The sequence below is a fragment of the Sapajus apella genome, unplaced genomic scaffold (assembly GCF_009761245.1).
Source record: "Sapajus apella isolate SASKATOON/1434 unplaced genomic scaffold, GSC_monkey_1.0 scaffold51, whole genome shotgun sequence".
Taxonomy (NCBI): domain Eukaryota; kingdom Metazoa; phylum Chordata; class Mammalia; order Primates; family Cebidae; genus Sapajus; species Sapajus apella.
In genome coordinates, this window is record NW_022436991.1 from 14812542 (window position 1) to 14831529 (window position 18988).

Consider the following 18988-nt stretch of genomic DNA (forward strand, 5'->3'; position numbering starts at 1 on the left):
CTTAAAAAAAAAAAAAAAAAAAAAAAAAAAAAAAAAAAAAAGCCAGGAGTGGTGGCGCCCACCTATAATCCCAGCTACTCTGGAGGCCAAGGCAGGAAGATCACTTGAGACTGGGAGGTTGAGGCTGCAGTGAGCTGAGATTGTGCCACTGCACCCTAGCCCGGGCAACAGAGGGAGACCCTCTCAAAAAAAAAAAAAAAAATCTTACTGATTAATGATTTTGTAGTCTAAATCAGCATCCTTAAGTGGTATATGCTTCTGGAATTGAACATTAATTTCATAGTGATCTAAGAAGGCTTGAACAGACTTAAATAACTAATTTCTTGTTTGTTTCTCTTATAGGGGACAGAGCACAGGAAAGGGACCCCCACAGTCACCTGTGAGTGTCTCCTCCCACCCTCTTTAAGATACATGGACCTAAACAATGCATAATGTGGGAATTTAGGGCACATTAGGTCTAGAGAGAGTCTGGTATACTCAGGAGGGCTGTGGGCCCAGCACACACAAAGCAGAATGAGTAGAGTGTGTGCATTTAGAAAAGAAAGTGAGGTGTTGACTGGTTATTCCTTTAATTCTTTCTCTCGTGTTAACTGACAGGTGTTTGAAGGCGTCTACAACAATTCCAGAATGCTGCATTTCCTTACAGCTGTTGTGGTAAGTTGGTACTTAACTCCTGGGTTAAGGAACGTAATGCATCCATTTTCTGGAGATACTCTTACCTTTCCTTCTCTATCAGGGCTCCACTTGTGATGTAAAGGTGAAAAATGGCACCACCTACGAGGGTATCTTCAAGACGCTAAGCTCAAAGGTCAGTGTACTCAAATGTGATGATTTTTGGAGTTGCAGAGGAGGAGAAAGAAATAGGTTCATTGAAGGTGTCAGTTGGGTGGTGTCAGATTATGCCTTTAGTTGTTTCTGTAGGCCTGTTCTGAATAGTGCTGCAGGGAAAAAAGATAAATTTGAGGGCTGGGTACTTTAACGTTTTAAATAAGTTTAAATTTTTGTGAGTTTTGCTAAGTCCTGTGGCTCATGTTGAGAAAACAATGCACTTGGTTCCAAGCATATTGAGGATGTGGTGTCATGAAAAGTTTGGGAAGGATAAGAGAAAGCTAGTGCTATTTTTGCCTTCACATTTCTTGAAACTGACCCTAGGGTGTGGGGAATGGGGCGTTTGTAGTTTGAACTAGCAGTGGATGCTGTGCACCGGAAAGCATCTGAGCCAGCAGGTGGCCCTCGTCGGGAGGACATTGTGGACACCATGGTCTTTAAGCCAAGTGATGTCATGCTCGTTCACTTCCGAAATGTTGACTTCAACTATGCTACTAAAGGTACTGTCCTAGGCTGTTACCTCAGACCTGCTCTGTGTGCATAGAGGGCAGTTTGCGTGCAGGTGGAACATGTAGATGTGTTTGGGTTTTTTCGTTTTTTTTGCCTTAATGCCTTTTTTTTTTTTCTGAGGGAAGTGGCTGGATTTTTCTTCTTAAAAGGATGTCTTGATGTCTAATACATAATGGGATGAATTCCAGTCTGTGTTGCGGTTCTTCCTATTTTCTTAGTTTTTAACTTATTTTTTCTTTGGAATCATAATCTTGATAGGCTTTTTGTACTTTTTCTCTTGCCTCCCTACCCGCTGGCCATCTTGACACATAGGCACACATACTCTGGGCTTCTTAAACTTCTTGCTCCTGAACAACTTGTGGGGAGTGGGGTTAGGGGATGTTGGAAAGACGTCTGTGAAATATGGCCTGACTCCTGATCTTCACCTCTGCCCCCACAGACAAGTTCACCGATTCAGCCATTGCCATGAACTCGAAAGTGAATGGGGAACACAAAGAGAAGGTGCTTCAGCGCTGGGAGGGGGGTGACAGCAACAGCGATGACTACGACCTTGAGTCCGACATGGTATAGTCTCCTTCCCTGGGAACTTGGATCTGGACAGACAGAATGAGTTGTTGACAGTGAGGTTCATTTGAGGGGAGAGGGAAATATTTACTGCTGCCTATTGATGATGGTCAGATAACAAATAGAAAGGTATAGAAGCCGGGCGCGGTGGCTCACGCCTGTAATCCCAGCACTTTGGGAGGCCGAGGTGGGTGGATCACGAGGTCAAGAGATCGAGACCATGCTGGTCAACATGGTGAAGCCCCGTCTCTACTAAAAATACAAAACATTAGCTGGGCATGGTGGCGTGTGCCTATAATCCCAGCTACTCAGGAGGCTGAGGCAGGAGAATTGCCTGAACCCGGGAGGCGGAGGTTGCTGTGAGCCGAGATCACGCCATTTGCACTCCAGCCTGGGTAACGAGTGAAACTCCGTCTCAAAAAAAAAAAAGAAAGGTATAGAAAATAGCAAAGTAGAAACCTAGTCTCAGCTGGGGGCAGTGGCTCATGCTTGTAGGCCCATCACTTTGGGAGGTCAAGGCCAGTGGATCACTTGAGACAAGGAGTTTGAGACCAGCCCAGACAACATGGCAAAACCCTGTCTTGACAAGATACATAAAAGCTAGCAAGGTATGGTCGCATGTACCTATAGTCCTAGCTACTTGGGAAGCTGAGGTGGGAGGATCAATTGAGCCTGGGAAGGGTCAAGGTTACAGTGAGCTGTGGTCACAGCACCTGCACTCCAGCCTGGCCCAACCCTGTCACACATACACAAAAACACCCACCTTATTATCTATAATTAACAACTGCTAACATTTGCATCAAGTTATTTTTCAGCATAACAAAAAGTATAGATTATTGTATAGGTCCATTTCTCTTTCCCAAATCAGCTACTCTGAGGTGTTTAAAATCTCTCATGAGGCTGAGTGTAGTGAGCTCATGCCTGTAAGTCCCAGCTACTTGGGAGGCCAAGGCAGGAGGATAACTTCAGCCCAGGAGTTTCAGGCTACAGTGAGCTGAGATTGTGCCACTGGACTCCAGTCTGAGCGACAGAGTGAGGCTGTCTCAAAAAACAAAAAAACCTCATGAATAGAGCTGAGCATGGTGGTACACAACTGTAGTCCCAGATACTCAGGAGGCTGAGGTGCACTATGATTGAACTTGCGAACGACCACTGTGCTTCAGCCTGGGAATCATAGTGAGACCATCTATTGAGAAACAAATGTTTTGTGAATAAATACATTATTGTTTTGTTATGTTTAGTTTGTACAAAAATTGGCTTTTCGTGGATCTAGTTCTTTGTTTCTATTGTTGTGTATTGTCTTTATATTTACACACGTATGTATGCACAGCAAATTGTATTCTTATCTGCATTTTGCCATTATTTTGCTACTAGCTGTAGTATCTTGCTGGACTTTTACAATGCGTATTCACCACACACATGTGCCAGAATTTCACTGGGATATCTTAGAAATAGAATTTTTAGGTCTTAAGACTTTTCAGTTTTACTAGTTATTGCTAATTTGTGCTGTAGTTGTTAGTAGTTAGTAACAATTGCAGTTAGTAATTACAATTATTAGTTGATTACTTTCGCCAGCCACATTCCTATTTTTTTTCATTCTTGGTTTGGTCACTTATTTTTGAGATGGGCGCTTTTTTTCTTTTTTTATTGAGACAGGGTCTCACTCTGTCGCTCAGGCTGGAGGCTGGAGTGCAGTGGCTTGATTCTCAGCTTACTGCAACCTCTGCCTCCCAGATTCAAGTGATTTTCCAGCCTCAGACAGTACTGCAAGCACACGCCACCATGGATGGCTAATTTTTCTATTTTTAGTAGAGATGGGGTTTCACCATATTGGCCAGGTTGGCCTCAAACTCCTGACCTCAGGTGATCCGCCCACCTCCCAAACTGCTGGGATTACAGGTCCAGCCAGTCGCCTAGGCCCAAGTGCAGTGGTGCCATAAGAGTTCACTGCAGCCTCAAACTCCTGGGATTAAGTGGTCCTCTCTTCTCAGTCTCCTGAGTAGCGAGTAGCTAGGACCCCAGGCATGTACCACCCCACCTGGCTGTTATGTTATTTTTTTGTAGAGATGGGCTCTTGCTATGCTGCCCAGGCTGGCCTTGAACTCCTGGCCTAGGAGATCCTCTTGCCTCGGCTTTTACAGGTTTCAGCCGCTGTGCCCAGCCAATTTGGTCACATTTTAGAGTTTTTAACCTGATGGAAGGAAAGTGACTTGTCATCATTGCTTTACTTGCTGGATTTTAAAGCCTCCTTTCTTCTTCCCCAGTCCAATGGATGGGACCCCAATGAAATGTTCAAGTTCAATGAAGAGAACTACGGTGTGAAGACCACCTATGATAGCAGTCTTTCTTCTTACACGTGAGTGTCTTGGTGCTTTCCAGGTGATGTGTTGGGGATGTGGGATTACTAAGAGAAGACAGGTTTCCAGGTAGAACTTTGTTCATTCTTCCCTGGGTGTCCAGGGTTGCTGTTCCTGTTCCTGCTCTGCCTTGTGGAACTGTTCCCTCAGATGTTTTTTATTTGTTTGTTTGAGATGGAGTCTCGCTCTGTCACCCAGGCCTGGAGTGCAGTGGCATGGTCTCGGCTCACTTCAACCTCCGTCTCCCGGGTTCAAGCAGTTTTCCTGCCTCAGGCTCCTGAGTAGCTGGGATTACAAATGCCTGCCACCATGCCTGGCTAATTTTTTTGTATTTTTAGTAGAGACGGGGTTTTACCACATTGGCCAAGCTGATCTCGAACTCCTGGCCTCATCCACCTGCCTTGGCCTCCCAAAGTGGGATTACAGGCATGAGCCACTGCGCCTGGCCAAAGGTTTTAAGCATCTAAGTGTTCCTCACATTTACAGATAAGGCTACCTGAGACGCAATAGGTGCCTGTTAAACCCAGATACTGAGTTGAGAGGATTAAATACTTAGGTGCCTCAACTGTTGATCGAACTGGTTGAAATGTTTTTCCTTTTTTCCTCTTTGTCCCCTGGCACTGGGATGGTGGTGGTCTGTGGGTGCTGTCTCAGGGTGCCCTTAGAAAAGGACAACTCAGAAGAGTTTCGTCAGCGAGAGCTACGTGCGGCCCAGTTAGCTCGAGAGATTGAATCAAGCCCCCAGTACCGCCTACGGATCGCCATGGAGAATGATGATGGGCGCACTGAAGAGGAGAAGCACAGTGCAGTGCAGCGGCAGGGTTCAGGGCGGGAGAGCCCCAGCTTGGCGTCCAGGTGACTGTCACGAACAGCTGGGACTGTCCTGAGGCCTGGGCCCAGAGTTAATGGATGTGTGCTGTAGTTTAAGCCTCAAGACCATGTGAAATGTCATACATAGGTTTAGGGTTGAAGTTCTGCAAGGTTGTATAATTGGCCCAAAGTAACAAGGCTGAATGAAGCTTGTAGATCTAGGAAAAGAAACATTTCGGAACTTTGGTTTACTTTCGCTTTTTTTTTTTTGTATTCATTTATGTATATGTGCTATTTCTTTTTATAAAAGTGAAATATAACTACGTTATGTGTGTCTTATAGAAGCTCCCCCTGGAACTACAGTGTGATCTTACCTTTGTTATAGGTCAGGAGTTGTAGAATTATGGAGCACTGGCCAGGCTGGTTGGCTCAACAGTTGATGTCACATAAGATCATAAGCCACAGAACATTTAACTAGGGCAGATCTTCAAGTGGGATATTGCTAGAGCCAGGCAGTGTGTATGTTTGGGTCAGAAGTGGGAGACTTTAGAAGAAATGGCTTCGTCTTTCCAAAACGTGGGTTTTGTGGCTACCTGGCCTTATTTGAACTCTTCCCTCAGGGAGGGGAAGTATATCCCTCTGCCTCAACGAGTCCGGGAAGGACCCCGGGGAGGAGTTCGATGCAGCAGCTCTCGGGGCGGGCGGCCTGGCCTTAGCTCTTTGCCACCTCGTGGCCCTCACCATCTGGACAATAGTAGCCCTGGCCCAGGTTCTGAGGCCCGTGGTATCAATGGAGGTGAGTTACAAGGTAAACTTGGTGGGGCAGGGAAGGGGATGCTGAGGGGGTTGGGAGGGTAATTGCAGGGGTTTCGGTGGGTTGCAATGATGCTGCATTGGTGGGAATGTAATGTAGCAGGTTGTCTGCCTCTTCTGACATTTTCTTCATCTTAAAAAAAACAGGCCCTTCCCGCATGTCTCCAAAGGCGCAGCGGCCTCTGAGAGGTGCCAAGACTCTGTCTTCGCCCAGTAATAGGCCTTCTGGAGAAACTTCTGCTCCACCACCTCCTGCAGGTAAAGCTTCAGTAGTGTCGGATGAAGAAATGGATAGAAACTGATAAATTTCATCGATTTTATAAATTGATAAATATGTCAGTTGTTACAATGGTGGAATGGGAGATGATTTTAAGATAGATGTTTTGGGAGTTTGGGATTTAGTCATATTGGGAAAGAAATCTTCAGTTTCCCTGGTGCAGAAATCTCAACCTAGCAATCCATGGGTTGTGTCTGCTTGGCAGACATCTTTTGAGATTTGAATCAGTTGCTGACTTTGTGTGCGATAGAATCTCACATTGTTGCCCAGTATGAAGTGCAGTGGCACCAGCTCACTGCAACCTCTGACTCCCTTTAAGCGATTCTCTTGCCTGAGCCTCCCCAGTAGCTGGAATTACAGGTGCCTGCCACCACACCTGGCTCATTTTTTTTGTTATTTAGTAGAGACAGGATTTTACTATGTTGGCCAGACTGGTCTCGAACTCCTGACCTTGTGATCCACCTGGCTATTTGCTCAGTTTTTAAAACAGGCCAAGGTAGGCAGATTGCCTGAGCCCAGGAGTTCAAGACCAACTTGGGCAACATGGCAAAACTCCGTCTCTGCAAAAAATTTAAAAATTAGCTGGGCGTGATGGTATGCACCTGAGTCCTCTCAGAGATTAGCACTCTCAGCTACTTGAGAGGCTGAGGTGGGAGGATCGCTGAGCCTAGGAGGCTGCACTCCAGTCTGGGGAACAGAGCAAGACCGTGTCTCTAAATAAGTAAACAAAATAATAGAAACCAGAAAATTTTTAGTTTCTTTTGAATTACGGGAAGTTCTGTCAACTGAGCTTGCCTTGCTGCATAGCTCGAGTTGACTGGGACAGTATCCCACCTACCCCCTTAAGCATTCCAGTCAGTGGGGTGGAGTGGATCACCTGAGGTCAGGAGACCAGCCTGACCAACGTGGCGAAACCACGTCTCTACCAAAAAAAAAAACAAACACGTAATTAGCTGGGTGCGGTGGTAGCCACCTATAATCCCAGCTACTAGGGAAGTTGAGGCAGGAGAATTACTTGAACCTGGGAGGCGGAGGTCACAGTGAGCCAAGATCTTGCCATTATACTCCAGTCTTTGCAACAAGAGTGAAACGCTGTCTAAAAAAAACAAAAAGCATTCTAGTCACTGATGATGCCTACCAGGCCATTTACCTGCTTATGTTATCTGCTTTGGCCTTCTATACGTTTAAGTTGGTGACCCTAGGTGTATAGTGTGTAAACTTTCTTGCTGATTTGAGTACGGCCCTTGTACTTACTACTGTTGACCAGTAGTAACCATCCTACAGCTCCCCCTTTTCTTCCAGTGGGCCGGATGTATCCCCCGCGCTCTCCCAAGTCTGCTGCACCTGCCCCAATCTCAGCTTCCTGTCCTGAGCCTCCCATCGGCTCGGCAGTGCCAACCTCTTCAGCCTCCATTCCTGTGACCTCATCAGTCTCAGATCCTGGAGTGGGTTCCATTTCCCCAGCTTCTCCAAAGATCTCCCTGGCCCCCACAGATGGTAAGAGCTAGGTGTTTGAGTGCTGTGGATGCATGTTGAGTATGATACGTGGTTCTGGACAGAAGGACTTTTGGACATTTCTCTCTCCTTGCATAGTAAAAGAACTCTCTACCAAGGAACCTGGGAGAACTCTGGAGCCCCAGGAGCTGGCTCGGATAGCTGGGAAAGGTGAGGGTGTTTTTTTTTTCTGCTGAGGACTAATGCTCCTTTGTCTGGGAGAGAGTATTTTAGTTAAGAAGTTTGTTGGAATTCAGAGGCAAACAATGTTTATCAGCCCTTGGATCACAATTTCACTTCTGTGATTCTCAGGAGTTTCTCCTTTTTTCTTTGCTTACTTGTCCTCTATTCTCCTGGCACTGTGTAGTCACATTAGAGAAAGAATGTATTGTATTTTCTTCTTTTTCACTGTTTTCTCATAGTCCCTGGTCTTCAGAATGAACAGAAACGATTCCAACTGGAAGAACTGAGAAAGTTTGGGGCCCAGTTTAAGGTGAGAGAACTGTGGAAATGAGCTGGGATATTGGCAGGTTAAAGGAGTTAGGGGTGCTTCATAGATGAGGCAGAGGACTAGGTAGGGGTCAAAAAGATGAAATCAAGGATGAAAGAAGAAAGCAGGGCCTAGGATCTAGGGCAGACTATGTATATATTTCTCCCTTCCAGCTTCAGCCCAGTAGCTCACCGGAGAACAGCCTGGATCCTTTTCCTCCCCGGATCTTAAAGGAGGAGGCCAAAGGAAAAGAGAAGGAGGTTGATGGTCTCTTGACTTCAGAGTCCATGGGGTCTCCTGTCTCCTCCAAGATGGAGTCCGTGTCGGATAAGGAGGACAAACCATCCCTGGCACCAGCAGGAGGCACTGAGGGGCCAGAGCAGCCCCCACCACCTTGCCCAAGCCAAACCGGCAGCCCCCCAGTGGGCCTCATCAAGGGGGAGGACAAGGATGAGGGGCCTGTTGCTGAGTGAGTGGATCACAGTGGGGCGCTGGGAGGATGGCAGGAGGGACGAAAGCAAGCCGTGAAGATTTACTGTACTTTCTTCCACAGACAAGTGAAGAAATCAACGTTGAATCCCAATGCCAAGGAGTTCAATCCTACAAAGCCTCTGCTGTCTGTGGTGAGCTGGGATGGGAGAATGTGGACTTTGGTTTCTGTGGGGAGACTTGGACAGGGCTTATAGATGAATAGGGGAGTGCTTCACTTCAAGGACCACTTGACCAGCAGGCAGTGTGAGGAGATGCCATAAAAATGTAAGGATGGCAACTTTGGGGCTGGCTTGGGGAAAGTGGACTCAGTTCTCCGGGGTTGGGTGACCAGAGATCCTAGTGAGTCTGATGAGGCGTTAATGGGTTTTTCTTTGGTTCTTGGCATTTGGCTTGAGTATTAAGAGTGGGGTAGTCATGAACAAAAGCTCTGTTTGGGCCAGCTGACTTGGCCTGAGCCCTTGTATTTGGAAGGTTTGTGATCTTGGACATCACTTAAATTCTCTGTCTCACCTGTAATTTGAGAATGCTCATCTCTCAAGATTTAATGCAAGGCTTAACCAAGATCAGTGCAGAATGTGTTTGGTACCCAGCATTTCATGGATGCTAGCTATTGCTACTCTAGGCATAGCCAGGAGTAGAAGGGAAGATATGAAATAAAATTGTCTTCTCTTGTTTTTTGCAGAATAAATCCACTAGTACTCCAACTTCTCCGGGGCCCCGGACTCATTCAACTCCCTCCATCCCGGTGCTGACAGCAGGCCAGAGTGGGCTATATAGCCCCCAGTACATCTCCTACATACCTCAGATCCACATGGGACCAGCTGTGCAGGTAGGCGGAGAGATTGACCAGGCCCAGGGTTAGTGGGGTGGGATTTGGTGGGGCTGTTCTGGGCATTTGTGAGCAAGTCATTCAGCCTCATCTGTGTCTTCATTCCTAGGCACCTCAGATGTATCCGTATCCTGTATCTAATTCAGTGCCTGGGCAGCAGGGCAAGTACCGGGGAGCAAAAGGTGAGCAGGGCTGGGAGGGGCAGGCGGTGAGGCTGCTAAGGGCCTAGTGGCAGGTGGAGCTTGAGCTCTGCTCTCTTCCCTCTCCTCCAGGCTCCCTACCCCCGCAGCGCTCGGACCAACACCAGCCAGCCTCAGCCCCGCCGATGATGCAGGCGGCCGCGGCTGCTGGCCCGCCTCTGGTGGCTGCTACGCCCTATTCTTCCTACATCCCCTACAACCCTCAGCAATTCCCAGGCCAGCCTGCCATGATGCAGCCCATGGCCCACTACCCCTCACAGGTGACTGGCCCAGGAGGGCAGTGAGGATCCAGGGCCCCTGCTAGGGATCCCATCTCCAGAGACTCGGGAGCTGGCTAGGGGTGGCAGGCAGCGTTGTGGATGGGACTGGCCAGCTGTGGGATTGGCGGTGTCTCACTCGGGCTTGAACCCCGGCTTTGTTGGCACCTGTAACAAGGCATCAGATATCTGTATCTCTGAAGTGTAGCGGAAGTAGTGTCTGCTGGATGGGATTGTTGTGAATGTCGAATCAATAGGGTGATTGTGAGGAGGCCTGAGCAGTGCTATGCAAGCAGTGACTGGCAGGAGGACACGTTCCTAGCTGGCTGTGCCAACCACTCCCCTCTCTGTCCTGCCAGCCGGTGTTTGCCCCCATGCTTCAAAGCAACCCACGCATGCTGACGTCGGGCAGCCATCCCCAGGCCATCGTGTCATCCTCCACCCCTCAGTACCCTTCTGCGGAGCAGCCCACCCCCCAAGCCCTTTATGGTGAGTCCTGCTGCGCCTGGCCCTTCTGTTCTGGGCTGTGCGCTGACACTCTCTGGTGTGTTCAGCACTGGTTTTCCCTCTTTCCTGCTGCAGCCACTGTTCACCAGTCCTACCCACACCATGCCACGCAGCTCCATGCCCACCAGCCGCAGCCAGCTACCACACCTACCGGGAGCCAGCCGCAGTCCCAGCATGCGGCCCCCAGTCCTGTCCAGGTGCCTGCCGTTGGGGGTGCCGAGTGGTCAGGGCAGGAGTGGGGGATTGGGAGAGTGGGATAGAGCTAGAGGCATTTCTCAGTGTCAAGGACCAGGGGCCAGCAAGTAACTGGCTTGGGTGGCACTCAACCTTCCCTTCCCCTGACAGCATCAGGCGGGGCAGGCCCCACACCTGGGCAGTGGACAGCCACAGCAGAATCTGTACCACCCAGGGGCCCTGACAGGCACACCGCCCTCTCTGCCACCGGGACCTTCTGCCCAGTCCCCTCAGAGCAGCTTCCCCCAGCCAGCCGCTGTGTATGCCATCCACCACCAGCAGCTGCCCCACGGCTTCACCAACATGGCCCATGTTACCCAGGTAAGAGCCCAGCCAACCCACTGCTTCTGGGTCTGTTTGCCAGGGCCTGTCTGCTATGGGGCCATCCCACTCCCAAGTCCCTGGTTCTACCTTGCCATAGTGCTCCCTGACTCTGGCTCTCAGAGTCCGTCTCAGGATTCTGTGGTCCTCCTGGCTACTTTTTTTGTTCTCCACAGGCCCATGTCCAAACTGGAATCACAGCAGCCCCGCCCCCTCACCCTGGGGCTCCCCACCCGCCCCAGGTGATGCTGCTGCACCCACCCCAGAGTCATGGGGGGCCCCCCCCAAGGCGCGGTGCCCCAGAGTGGGGTGCCTGCACTCTCAGCTTCCACACCCTCACCCTACCCCTACATCGGACACCCCCAAGGTGAGCAGCCTGGCCAGGCGCCTGGATTTCCAGGAGGAGCCGATGACAGGATTCGTGAGTTCTCATTAGCTGGGGGAATTTGGCATGGAAGAGCTGAGGGGCTGCAGGTGGGGCAGGATGCACGGGTTCTGGGTGGGGAGTGAGGGGTCTTGGAGGCAGGGCTGTCCCACAGGGCGCCTGCCGACCTGCACCTGTCTGTGAAGTATGTAGGGTGGGCAGAAGCCACAGTCGCCGCCGCCAGGGGCTTGCTCCTGGCTCTGTCCTTTGCTTCCCTCCGTCCTCGCTCAGTTGTGATCCAGCAGCCCCCCTCCCCACTGCCTCCCCAGCTCTCAGTGACCCCGACTGTCTCCTGACTTAGCCGAGGTAAGGTCAGTGCAGCAGACAGGGCCAGACTGGGGTGTGGGGGGCTGAGCTGGGCACACAAGTGAGGGCTCTGGCTTACTGGGAAACAGCGATTGACCTGTGCTTCTGACAGCCCCTGAGACACCTTGAGGAGGCCGCTCCTTCCCAGACACACCCCCACACCCCTACTGGACGGCATTGGAGGAAGGGACAGCTGCTTGGGTTCTAATGCTCCTGCTCTCTTCTCTTTCCCCTCCAACCAGTTCAATCTCATCCCTCCCAGCAGCTCCCCTTCCACCCCCCGGGGAACTGAAGATTGTCCTGGCCGCGACCTGAGACCTCCATGAGTGGAGGGAAGAGTGATCTATGTCTCTTCCCCCAGCAGCTCGGACCACTCCCAGCCCCCTCATCCCCCCTTTCCCCAGGGGAGCTGGGGAATTCCTGCCAAGCACCTTGAATGGGAGGGGCCTCACAGAGGGCAGGGCCAGGGTCCAGCAGGGGTGGGGGGTTCCTGCTCTGCCCCTGCCCGTCCCCACCCAGTCTTGCCCTCCCATCCTCTCATCTATTTCCCCGCTGGAGACGGAAGATCTTTTATTTTCTATTATTTATAACTTCAGACTTGGGCCCCCTGTTCTTTCTTTCCCATTAACTTGAGTGACCTGTGTGAGAGACAGACAGATGCCCCACGAGGATGGCTGGACAAGGACTTTTACTTTTTATTACATAAAAATATTAAAAAATAAATAAAAAAAATAAAATTTTAAACTAACTTAACCTGCCTCGAGTTTCCTCCTTGGAGACTAGAGTGGGATGACAGCTGTCAGTCTTATGTGACATTGGTAGGTGCTGCATTGTCACCCGTTCCTTCACCACCTTGTAAAATTTGTGGCCAGTGGCCGGGAACGGTGGCTCACGCCTGTAATCCCAGCATTTTGGGAGGCCAAAGCAGACAGATAGTGAGGTCAAGAGAGACCATCCTGGCCAACATTGTGAAACCTCATCTCTACTAAAAATACAAAAGTTAGCTGGGCATGGTGATGTGTGCCTCTAGTCCCAGCTACTTGGGAGGCTGAGGCAGAAGAATCACTTGAATCCAGGAGGCAGGGGTTGCAGCGAGTGGAGATCGCATCACTGCACTCCTGCCTGGCAACAGAGCAAGACTGTCTCAAAAAAAAAAAAAAAAAATGCGGCCTGTTTTTGAAACCTAGGGTGATAGGGAGCCAGATGAGACTCCTGTGCCATTGATTTGAAGGTGGGTTCCAGACTTCATGTGAAGTTGTGTAGTTGATGACAGTTTCTAGATTACTGGATGGCTAAAAGGACGTGAGATAGGAGTCCCCTTCTCAAGATTGGCACAGTGCAGTGGCACAGTCCCGGAGGATGCTGCCCCTGGCTGGCTCTGGAACTGCTGCATAGATAGCTGACCCAGCTGCCCAGTGACTGTTTTCTCATCTTGGCGTCATCTCAAGGTGTAATTTAAAGTTTCATTTCTTTTTTTTTTTTTTTTTTTTTTGAGACGGAGTTTCACTCTTGTTGCCCAGGCTGGAGTGCAATGGCGCGATCTCGGCTCACTGCAACTTCTGTCTCCTAGGTTCAAACAGTTCTGCCTCAGCCTCCTGAGTAGCTGGGATTACAGGTCCTTGCCACCATGCCTGGCTAATTTTTGTATTTTTAGTAGAGACGGGGCTTCATCATGTTGGCCAGGCTTGTCTCAAACTCCTGACCTCAGGTGGTTCACCAGTCTTGGTTTCCCAAAGTGCTGGGATTACAGGCGTGGCCACTGCGCCTGGCCTTAAGTTTATTTCTCATACGAGTACCTCATAAATTACATGCACTTCTTTATGTTGAAGGCTGAATGTTTATGGTCATTGGAATTCAAGGCCTGATTGGTGTGCAGCTAAGTGTGTAGGTGAGAGTTGTAAAGGTGAAGGTGTTAAGAGGAGAGAGGATTGTTCGGGAACTGGGTTTACTGGGGAGCAGGAGTCAAATTAGGCATTATGGATGGGACAAGAAGATTGAAGCATGGGATGTGGAAATGACCACAGGCTTCAGAGGAGGTAGTTTTTCTTCTTTTTTTTTTTTTTTTTTTTTAATTTTATTATTTTTTAACCATAGGATAAAAGGAGGTAGTTTTTCAAGGAGGTTATTGAGAATTCTCTGAGAGATCTGACCTTGGTCTCCTTGTCTATAAAATGGAGGTGATAGCACTTTTCCAGGATTTTAAGGGCTGGTGCTCAGTGGTAGGGGTGTTTTAACTCTTACCAAAGCTAGAGAAAGCTGACAGAGACCAGGAGAGGAAGAGTGAAGGCTACAGTATTGGGGAAGAGCCCCAGGGTATGCAGATATGGAACTTGTTAACAGGTATACGTGGTGGGGAGGGGAGAAGGGAGTATTCTAAGAGGTTAAAAAAAAAAAAAAACTTACGTGGTAACCACTTGGCTGCTAAAAATGGCCAGGGTTGGGGTCCCAAGAGCACTCAGCAGATGGGCATGGGGGTTGTGCAGGAGCGGCAAGCCTTCAGCTGGGCTCAGGGTGTTTGAAGTACAGGTGGAGAGACAGGTCTTTACTGTGAAATATAAGTATTACTGAGTATTTCATTTTTTTTTTTTTAAGAGATGGGAATCTCATGTTGGCCAGGCTGGTCTTGAACTCCTGGGCGCAAGCTGTCCTCCCACCTTGGCTTCCCAAAGTGCTGAGGATTACAGGTGTGAGGTACCATGCCTGGCCGAGTAGTTCATTTTGATGCTTTCTGGAAGGACTGCAGATTGTACAACAGTCCCCCTGTACCTGTGGGGGATGTGTTCAGGGATCCCCAGTGGATTCCTGTAGTACTGAACCTTATGTGTACTATCTATGATGAGGTTTAGTTTCTAAGTTAGGCACAATACTCTTGTGCTTTGGGGCATTACTGAGTGAGTAAGTGTTACTTGAACACAATCACTGCAGTACTGTGACGGTCGATCTGATAACCAGCATGGCTACTAAAGTGAATAACAGGCAAAAGCCTTGTTCACGTTCTGGCAGGATGGCAAAAGATTTCATCACACTATCAGAACAGTGCTCAACTTAAAATGTGAACTGTTAAATAGAAAATCCCAGCTGGGCGCAGTGGCTCATGCCTGTAATCCCATACTTTGGGAGGCTGAGTAAAGTAGATTATTTGAGATAGTAGGAGTTCGAAATCAGCTTGGCCAACATGATGAGATGCCATCTCTACTCAAAATACAAAAATTACTTGGGTGTGGTGGTGAGCATCCGTAATCCCAACTATTTGGGAGGCTGAGGCAGGAGAATCGCTTAAATCTGGGATGCGGGAGTTACAGTGAGCTGAGATCGTGCCACTGTACTCCAGCCTGGGTGATAGAGGGAGACTGTCTCAAAAAAAAGTAGAAAATAACAATCAGACCAAGGTTGACAGTGGATAACTGAAAGCAGTGATAAGGGCAGAGACTACTGTATGTTTACCATCTTTGGGCAGAAATCTGAGTTGGAAGGGGACTTAATCTTTAGCCAGCCAGAAATTCCCCTAGGCAGCCCTTGTCAGCCTTGCCTTGAGCACTGAGGAGAAGACAGATCTGCTGTGTCATTAAACAATCCTTTTTGCAAAGTTCTTAACACCACCTTTGCTCTCATCTGTTTCCCTTAGTTTGCCTCTGTTTAAGAGTCAAAGATCAGGTTTTGCATTTTCTCAAAACAGCTCTTAAGTTGAGCCCAAGAGCCCTCCCTTCTGGGAGCTCATTTTAGCCATCCTGGTTACATTCATTTGTCAAGATTCACTTGTGATAGGGGTGCTTGTTGATCTCTGCCGAGCCTTGCTTTGCTTGGTGTCAGCATCCTTGCCAGTCATCACTCCCAAGTTTTTGAAAATCCATTCAGCATTTTATTCCCTGCATATTAGAGAAGTGGCCTTTTTCTTAATTTTATTTTTTTTTAATTTATTTTTTCTTTTTTTTTTTTTTTGAGACGGAGTTTCGCTCTTGTTACCCAGGCTGGAGTGCAATGGCGCCATCTCGGCTCACCGCAACCTCCGCCTCCTGGGTTCAGGCAATTCTCCTGCCTCAGCCTCCTGAGCAGCTGGGATTACAGGCACATGCCACCACGCCCAGCTGATTTTTTTGTATTTTTAGTGGAGACGGGGTTTCACCATGTTGACCAGGATGGTCTCGATCTCTTGACCTCGTGATCCACCCGCCTCGGCCTCCCAAAGTGCTAGGATTATAGGCGTGAGCCACCGCGCCCGGCCTATTTTTTCATTTTTATATAGAAACAGGGTCTCCCTATGTTGCTTAGGCTGCTCACGAACTCCTGGGCTCAAAGGAGCCTCTTGCCTCCGCCTCCCAAAGTGTTGGGATTGCAGGTGTGAGCCACCGCGTGCTCAGCTGGCCTTTTTCTTTTCTTTTCTTTTTTTTTTTTTTTTTAAAGACGGGGTTTCGCCATGTTGGTCAGGCTGGTCTTGAACTCCTGACCTCAGGCCACCTTGGCCTCCAAAGTGCTTGGATTACAGGCATGAGCCACTGCGCCCGGCCTTTCTTTTCTTTTGAGGCAGAGTCTTACTCTGTTGTCCAGGCTGGAGTGCAATGGCATGATCTCAGTTGGCTGCAACCTCTGCCTCCCAGGTTTGAGTGATTCTCCTGCCTCAGCCTCCCCTGTAACTGGAATTATGGGTGCCCACCACTACGCTCGGCTAATTTTTGTTTTTTTAGTAGAGATGAGGCTGCTGTCAAACTCCTGACCTCAGGTGATCTTCCCACCTTGGCCTCCCAAAGTGCTGGGATTACCAGTGTGAGCCACTGTGCCTGGACTGTCTGGCTTATTTTTATATTTTTAGTAGAGATGGGTTTTCACCATGTTGCCCAGACTGGTCTCAAATTCCTGGCCTCAAGTGATCTGCCCACCTCGGCCTCCCAAAGTGCTGGGATTATAGGTGTTAGGCACCACACCTGGCCTTTTTTCTTAATTTTATTTTTATTTATTTACTTATTTTGAGACAGTTTCGCTGTTGCCAAGCTGGAGTGCGGTGGTGTGATTTCGGCTCACTGCAACCCCCACCTCGTAGATTCAAGTGATTCTCCTGCCTCAGCTTCCTGAGTAGCAGGGATTATAGGTGCGTGCCACCAACACCCAGCTAATTTTTAATAGAGATGGGGTTTCATCATGTTGGCCAGAGTGGTCTCAATCTCCTGACCTCGTGATCTGCCTGCCTGGTCCTCCCAAAGTGCTGAGATTACAGGTGTGAGCCACTGCACTCAGCCTTTTCTTAAATTAAGGAATGTTTCAACCGGTAAATAGTGAAAACAGGGCCGGGCGCGGTGGCTCACGCCTGTAATCCCAGCACTTTGGGAGGCCGAGGCGGGTGGATCACGAGGTCAAAAGATCGAGACCATCCTGGTCAACATGGTGAAACCCTGTCTCTACTAAAACTACAAAAAATTAGCTGGGCATGGTGGCATGTGCCTGTAATCCCAGCTACTCAGGAGGCTGAGGCAGGAGAATTGCCTGAACCCAGGAGGCGGAGGTTGCGGTGAGCCGAGATCGTGCCATTACACTCCAGCCTGGGTAACAAGAGCGAGACTCCATCTCAAAAAAAAAAAATAGTGAAAACAAAACTCATTCAACTGCTCACCCCCGTGATTGGAACTGGTGATAAGGTAGTGATGACCCCTCAAGTGCACTTCAGGACTTGATCGTTTATCTTGCAGAGGTACTTTCCAAGTACTTCTTAGTTATTGGGTCTAGAGATGAACAAAATACAGGCATGGCCCTATGGCACTTCCACTTAATCGTGCTTCATCGATAACTGCATTGTTTACAAATTGAAGGTTTGCAGCAACTGTCGAGCATGTCCAAAGTCACCATTTTTCCAACAGCATGTGCTCACTTGTCTTTATCAGTTTTTTTTTTTTTTTTTAAAGCAATAAAGCTTTTTTTTGTGAAATGAAGTCTCACTCTGTTGCCAGGCTGGAATGCAGTGGCACAATCTCGGCTCACTGAAACCTCTGACTCCCTGGTTCAAGCAATTCTTCTACCTAAGCTTCCCAAGTAGCTGGGATTACAGGCACGCACTACTATGTCAGCTAATTTTTGTATTTTTAGTAGACATGGAGTTTCACCGTGTTGGCCAGGCTGGTTGTGAACTGACCTCGTGGTCCACCTGCCTTGGCCTCCGAAAGTGTTGGGATTACAGGCGTGAGCCACCATGCCTGGCCTAAAGCTTTTTTTTTTTTTTTTTTGAGACAAGTCCTGTTCTGCCATCCAGGCTGGAGTGCAATGGTGCAATCTCAGCTCAGGTGTCTTTAAAAAAAAGTTTTCTTAGACATTACACACTTAATAAATTATAGTATATTGCTGACCCTTGAGCAACTGGGGTTCAAACTGTCCAGGTTAACTTACATGTGAATTTTTTCAAATAGAAGTTACGTGGAGTTTGCCTGCCCCCCCCGCCCCTTGGCCTCCTAATAAACGTAAAGACAAGAGGGCCTTTATGATGATCCACTTCCACTTATTAGTGAATATATTTTCCTTATGATTTTCTTAACATTAGTTTTAGTGTAAGAATACAGTGTATGATACATATCACACAAAAAGTATGTGTTTACATGCTATCAGCGAGCTTCTGGCTAGCAGCAGGTTGCTAGTTATATGTGAGGAGCCAGGCATGGTAGCTTACATCTCTAATCCCAGCAGTTTGGGAGACCAAGGTGGGAGGATCACTTGAACCCAGGAGTCCCAGGCTGTAGTGAACGAGGATGGTGCCAGTGCACACCAGCGTAGGTGACGGTGAGACCCTTTATTTCTTATCCTCTTTGTTCAGTCTCCTCGTGAAGACTCAAAAATTGCCAATGCTGATTATATTTCAAGTCATCATGGAGTCATTGGCTATGATAGTGCCACTGTGCAAAGCTGGCCCCATCTCAAAAACAAAAATTTCTGTAACCTGCTTTATTATGGTAGTCAGGAAGCAAATCTATAGTGTCTGAGGTATGCCTGTCCAGTCCCTACACCTACAGAATGTGAATGGGCGCTAAACATTCACTTAGTATTCTGAGGAAACAAGGGGGGTCTGGTACCTGAGCTGAGGCCATGCTGGCTCCAGAATGATAGAACATCTTTCCCAGTATTTTCCAGAAGGCTATTCAATGGCATCCTACTGCATCTAGGCAATCACTAAGCTCACTGGACTCAATTTCTCCATTAGAATGGCTCTGGGATCTCACAAGCTCTCCTTCAGTCTGGAGTTTGACACCGTTTGTCCTCCCCCATCATCTCTAACTCACACAAAGGACACAGGACGCAGGC

The 18988-nt window shown here is 48.6% G+C and overlaps 1 protein-coding gene and 1 long non-coding RNA gene across 2 annotated transcripts in view; both read left to right on the forward strand.

Annotated features, from left to right (window-relative positions):
• The window catches only part of ATXN2L (ataxin 2 like), a 14451-nt gene extending 1985 nt beyond the window's left edge, over window positions 1–12466 (forward strand). Inside the window, 23 exon segments of the mRNA XM_032243073.1 lie at window positions 343–379; window positions 598–654; window positions 737–808; window positions 1178–1328; window positions 1778–1902; window positions 4167–4258; window positions 4914–5114; window positions 5690–5865; window positions 6030–6140; window positions 7462–7656; window positions 7753–7824; window positions 8076–8146; window positions 8317–8612; window positions 8697–8766; window positions 9318–9464; window positions 9574–9646; window positions 9737–9924; window positions 10281–10410; window positions 10504–10625; window positions 10774–10983; window positions 11160–11255; window positions 11257–11350; window positions 11979–12466. Of these exon segments, the coding sequence (XP_032098964.1) occupies window positions 343–379; window positions 598–654; window positions 737–808; window positions 1178–1328; window positions 1778–1902; window positions 4167–4258; window positions 4914–5114; window positions 5690–5865; window positions 6030–6140; window positions 7462–7656; window positions 7753–7824; window positions 8076–8146; window positions 8317–8612; window positions 8697–8766; window positions 9318–9464; window positions 9574–9646; window positions 9737–9924; window positions 10281–10410; window positions 10504–10625; window positions 10774–10983; window positions 11160–11255; window positions 11257–11350; window positions 11979–12028 (2836 nt within the window). The 3' untranslated portion in view covers window positions 12029–12466.
• On the forward strand, window positions 1909–3136 carry LOC116526617. The gene is made up of 2 exons (XR_004258220.1): window positions 1909–2031; window positions 2337–3136. It is a non-coding gene; the product is annotated as an uncharacterized LOC116526617 (long non-coding RNA).
• Window positions 12467–18988: the final 6522 nt, after the last annotated feature.